This window comes from Pediculus humanus, genomic scaffold, assembly GCF_000006295.1.
Source record: "Pediculus humanus corporis 1103172108268 genomic scaffold, whole genome shotgun sequence".
Lineage (NCBI taxonomy): Eukaryota > Metazoa > Arthropoda > Insecta > Psocodea > Pediculidae > Pediculus > Pediculus humanus.
In genome coordinates, this window is record NW_002987837.1 from 212,463 (window position 1) to 218,691 (window position 6,229).

A 6,229-nucleotide genomic window follows, 5' to 3' on the forward strand; every position below is an offset into this window, starting at 1 on the left:
ATCGGGAAAAACATACCCGTAAACTTTTTTTTTTTTTTTTTTTACTTTTCTTATTATTTTTCCATTCATCCATTTTTTTTTTATTATAAAAAATGGCCGAAAAATAAGAAAATAATTTTTTTTTTAAAAAATTTAAACGGTTGTGATAATTAAGTACTTCCTTTATTTCTCTCTCTCTCTCTCTCTCTCTCTCTCTCTCTTTCATTCCCATTCTCTTTCTCTCTCCGTTTTTTTTCATTCAGCACTTTCTCTTTCTCACTTTCTTCCCTTCTTTTGCATATCACTCCCTCCTCTCTTACTTCCTCCGTATTTTTATTCACTTATTTTCTTTTTCTATCTCTGATTCTCTCATTTATTCACCCACTCTCTCTCTCTCACTCCCATTTTCCTTCTCCTCTAGGCATTTCACTCGCTCATTTTTTTTTTCTGACTCTTTCTCTTTCATTCATTCTTTTACTCATTCTCTAACCCCACTCTCTCACTCTCTTTCTCCCTCTCTCTGTTTTTCCTTTATTATTTCTATTGCTCATTCTCTCTCTCTCTCTCTCTCTCTCTCTTTTCATTTTCACTTATCACCGTAATTTAAAATAATCAAATCCCATTTCGTTTCGACTTTTCCATCAATTTAAAAAAACGATTCAAAAAAAAAAAAAAAAAAAGGAAAAGGAAAAAACAAAAATTTCCATAGAGTAAACAAACAAAAAATAAAAAAAAAAAATAGTTTTTACTCTTTTACTCTTTCACATCGGGCGTTTTATCGCGTAAAACAAAAAAAACTTTTTAAAAATATTTTTTACTTTTAATGCCACGCTTTACTACTACTACTACTACTACTATTATTATTATTATTATTATTATTATTATTATTATTATTATTATTATTATTATTATTATTATTATTATTATTATCATTTCAACATGGAATATTTTTCACGTCGTTAATTGTTGTTGTTGTTGTTGTTACCCGGAAAATTTACGATGGTTTTTTTCCCAAAAAAAAAAAGATGGCGTAAAAATTTTAAAAATTCTTCTAGAAATTTCGAATTATTTTATTTATATATACATGTAATAATAATAATAATAAAACCCGTGTTTAATTAATAAATGTTTCGCCTCTCTTTTCCCTCTTCCCCCCTCCTCTCTCCTCATCATTTAAAAAATTATTTCGTAATTATTTAATGTAAAAAAAAATTTTCATTGTTATCACCGCGTACTTATGTGTCTTCACATAAATTCATATTTATTAAAATATTTACAAAAAAAAAAAATTTTCCCCCCATTTTTCTTTCCTTTTTGTTATTTTTCGAACACATTTAAAAAATTTTTCAAAATGGCGTCAAAAATATTTTAACAAATTATTTGAATTGTTTCACGAATGAGACACAATTATTTTATCCGGATTAATTTTTGTAATCCGAAACAAAACTTTAACTTATTTAAATCCCTCACGTCATCATCATCATTATCATCATTATCGTAGCTACTTCCGCCGCCGCCGCCACCACCACCACCACCATCGTTGAGATAATGATGATTAATTGTGTTTTAATCGGCTTCTATTAATATTATTCCGACCCGATTTATTTCGACGCTTGATTTAACACTTAATTTAGAAATAGTAATAATAATAATAATGATGATGATGATTGATTACAGCTTTCAATAGAATTCAACCGATATTGCCATCGCACGAATATTTAGAGAAGCACAAGGAGGTAAATATCTTCACCAGATAGGGCCCCAATTACGACGGGGGACCGTACCTGAGTTCTCAATAATCAGCAAATCCACACCAACAAAACTGTTCCAGCCAACAAACCGGATATCATCTTGAGATGCGGAAAAATGGGGTAAGTTAATTGAAGTATCCGTACCAAAAATCCATAGAAAAAACACCCAAAATCAAAAAAAGGGGAAAAGAGGTTGAAATATAGACAATTTCAAAGGAAACGGGTAAAAACCTGGAATAAATGCTGGAAAATTTAAAAAAAAAAAAAAGAAAAAACATGGAACTTATAGTTTTATACAACTTGTAGACATTTTTGGGAAAATTTTAAGTTTTCAACTGAATAAGATGAACTCGGTAACAATTACGATAACAATAGATGCAAAAGCTTCTTATATTACGATAAAACGAAAGCTACGATTGGTTGATACTCGAATATCATTTAATATCATTCAAGATCAATTATTTATAAGAGAATCGGGTAAAAACCTGGAATAATATTCAGAAAAAACCTGGAAAATTTTGACAAGTACACAAAAGTGTGAAAATCCTAATAATAATAATGATAATAATGAAAAATCGCGTTAAAAAAAAAAATAATTTTTTTTAATGATGGATTTAAAATCAATTTTCGTTTTCTTTTTTGTATATACGCGAATCAAAGCGTTATCATCAATCAGGTATTATCAATCGATAAAAAAATTCAAAAAAAAAAAAATTACGGTAATTAATTACTCGAATGATGAAAAAATAGAAAAGTGTGAGGGGGAGAAGGGGTAGAAAATACGAAATGACGAAACTTTAATTTAAATTTAATGTTTTTTTTTTTTGTACACAAAAAAAAAAAACATTTTTTTTTCCTTTGTCTTCGAAAAAAAAAAAAAAAATTGAAAAATTTTCTTTCATTACGTATTTTTCAAAGGAAAAAAAAGGAAAAAAAAAAAAAATGAAAAAACGTTAAAAAGAAAAATCAAACTAATTTTTCAACGACTCCAATCTCGAATTATATACATTTTTCTCTCTCTCTCTCTCTCTCTCTTCCTCTTTTTCCTTCTTATTATATTTTTTGTTTCGTCGAGAGAATAAAAAAAAAAAAAATTTCCAATCGTTATCATCATCATCATTATTATCATCAACATCGAAATAAAAAAATGTTGGAAAATCACTTACCCGATGGCGTACCAAATCCTACGGCATATTCTTTCCATTTTCTATTAAATTCTTGTGATCCATCGATTCTTCTTTGTACTATTGTCCATCCACCGGGTGGTGATACCATATCGCAAGAAACCAAAAGTGGTGGACCCTCACCTGGAGATATCGCATATATACCATTTTCTCCATCTACGTCACTGCAATCTGTCAATAAATAAATAAATAAAAATGTTTAAAAAAAAAAAACAAAAACTCACGAAGGCGTCCTCTTGCCCCCCTTCTTACTCCTGCTCCTCCTCCTACTCCACCTCCTTCCCCCCTCCCACCATCACGGACAAAATATGCAGGGAAATAATTTTTACCTCTCGTAATACAATAAAAAAAAAATTATTAAATGCCGTGGCAGCAGAAAAATGAATGGAAACAAAAATCGTCGTGTGTAAATAATAGAAAAATACAAAACGGGAAAACTTTTTGCGTAACCCAAAAAAAAACCAAAATGGAGGGAAAAGTGTGTGTGAGAGAGAGAAAGAGAGAGAGAGAGAGAATAACAAAAACCGCAAAAATAAAACATTCTGAAAAGGGATAATGGAGTAAAAGAGCGGGAAAATTAAAAAAATTTTAAATTAACATATAAAATTAAAAAAAAAAAAAAGAAACGAAGTGGAGAGTGGGGGTGGAGGGTGGAGGAGGTGGGATAAGGGGTTTAAAAAAGGTCGTCGTAGAAATTTTTTTGACAAAAGCGAAACGTTTACAAAATATTATTATTATTATTATCATTATCATTATTATTATTATTATTTTACCACTTGCATGACAATTAAAAATTCATTTTTATCCGTTTTATTTTATTTTTTTTTCCTCTACCTTTTGTCGTCTGCTTACGACGAAAAAAGTCTATTTTAAATAGAAAAACTCCGCCCCCTCACCCGCACCCCCACGCAACGCAATTAAATTTTTTTGAAATTAAAAATAAAAATAAAAAATTTTCCTTTCCTCCCCCTTTCCTCCCTTCCTAAATTTCATCCATCGCATCTTCTGCTAAACGACAACAAAAAAGAAAAAATTAAAAATCCTACAAAACAGATGTTCGACGCGTTTCTCGTTTTCAAAAAAAAAAAAATTATTATTATTATTATTATTATTTTTCTTCATTAAAAGAATAATAATAATAATAATGATAATGATAATAACGATCGTTTAAATTCCGACGGAACCTTGTGATAAACATTCATTCTTAATCAATCGTGTCAGGGAAATTATTTTTTTTACAATCACGTCATCAAAGTTACAATGAATAATAATAATAATAATAATGTTGATGATGATAATAATAATAATAATAAAATACACGTATGCGGGGGTGTTTATTTATTCGCGAAAAAAAAAATTTTTTTTTTTTCATTTTGTTTTTCAAAACGTAGTAATAGATTTAAATTAAATTAAATTAAAATTGAAATTTGTTTTCTAACAAAATTTGTTCATCCGAAAATAAACCGGATATTGATGGTTTTAATTTGTTTGAAAACTAAAATTTAAATTGCGTATAAACTTCCGGTTGGGTATTTAAATCCTTGAAAATTTTATATTTTATTACAATGTGCGTATGCGAATGTAAATATAAAAAGTTGGTGGCAACAAAAGAATGAAAAAGGAGGGGGGGTGAGAGAGATGAGAAAGAGATAAAAAATAGGACGGAAAATATAAGAGAAAGAGAGAGAGAGACGATAGAGAACAAAGAGAATGGGAAGACAATGAAGAGACTAGAAGAGAAAGAGTGAGAGAAGGGGAAAGAAAAGAGAGTAGGAGGTAAAATACGAATTTGTGCTTGAAAAAGGCAGAGGAAGAAAATGAGAGAAAGAATAAAAAGGAAAAAGAGAGAGAGAGAGAGAGATGGTGAAAGAAGTAGAAAGAAAATGAGTTAGAAGAAAAAGAGAATGAAGAGAGTAGAAAAGTGAGAAAAAAAGAAAAGAAGAATATCAATAATAAGAGAATGAGAAAAAGAGAGAGAGAAAGAGAAAAAGAGAGAGAGAGAGAGAGAGAGAAAAAGAGAGAGAGAAAAAGAGAGAGAGAGAGAGAGGAAGAAAAGTAAGAATATTATTTAATTATATATTATTAAGTGATAATTCAAATCATTCGTACCGAAATAATCTCATCGCATTTCCCTCCATTTTTTTTTCCATTTCATAACCGAATAAAAAAAAAAAAAATTTATAGACTATAAAAAAAAAAAAGAAAGAAAAAAAAACATTGAAATAAATTATATTCAGATTATCTATAAAGAGAGAGAGAGAGAGAGAGAGAGAAAGAGAGAAAAATTTATATATATTATTTATTTATTTATTTCAATTGCAATATTCAATATCTTTTTTTTTTTTAAATTATTATTATTATTTTTTTTTACTTCATCTTCACATGGGTTCCCGCATACGCGCACACGCACACACACACACGCACACAAATAAAAAAAATTTATACCAGACGGTTTTTTTAAGACGTGGAAAATAAAGTCAAAAAAAAAGAAATAAAAAAAAAATTTATATACATATCGGTAAGAAATGTCGAAGAGAAATAGAGGGAGAGAGAAAGGAGGAGGAGAGAGAGAGATAGAGGGAGAGAGAAAGAGAGGAGGAGAGAGAGAGATAGAGGGGGAGAAAGAGAGACAGACGGGGGAAAAAAAAGAGAAAGTAAAAGAAAAAAAAATTGAAAATTGAATTCGATCCATCGAATGTGAAAAAACGAATTTTTGATAAATTGCCGCAATAATAATAATAATAACAACAATAACTATAAATATTTAAAAAGAATAATAATAATAATAAGAAGAAGAAGAAGAAGAAGAAAGAAAGAAAAGTCAATTTCTTTAAATTATTTATGTTTTTTAATACTTAAAAAAAAGTGTAAATAGAATAATGATGGAAAAATAAAAAAAAAACGTTTTTCCCTTTTTTTCCTTTCTTCTACAGGCACGAAAAAAAATTATATGAAGAGATAATAATTAAAAAAAAAATAACGTTGAGGGTTTTAAATATATATTTTTTTCTATTGACACGATATTATGTCCTCGTCCACGTCGTATCGGTAATCATTAAATAAAAAAAAAAAAAAATTGTTTTAGAATTTTAATAATTATGACGATGACGTAAATGATTAGAAGTCCTTTGAAAACGTAACAAAGGTTATTTTACCCTTTTTCCTTTTTTCTTTTTTCCGAAAGAATTTAAAAATAAAAAAGAACAAAATGAAATATAAAAACATTTTATAATTACAACAAAAAAAAAAAATTTTTTATTAACATCAAAAGGAAAAAAAAAAAATTCAAAATGGTCGGATCAAAAATTTTTTTAT

General features: G+C 28.2%; 1 protein-coding gene across 1 annotated transcript in view; it reads right to left on the reverse strand.

Moving 5' to 3' along the window:
- The window catches only part of Phum_PHUM500950 (Ficolin-2 precursor, putative), a gene marked incomplete at both ends in the record, with an annotated part of 8,902 nt that extends 5,447 nt beyond the window's left edge, over nucleotides 1–3,455 (reverse strand). Inside the window, 2 exons of the mRNA XM_002430782.1 lie at nucleotides 2,897–3,085; nucleotides 3,440–3,455. Of these exons, the coding sequence (XP_002430827.1) occupies nucleotides 2,897–3,085; nucleotides 3,440–3,455 (205 nt within the window). The remainder of the gene's footprint in view (nucleotides 1–2,896; nucleotides 3,086–3,439) is intronic.
- Between the last annotated feature and the right edge of the window lie 2,774 nt (nucleotides 3,456–6,229).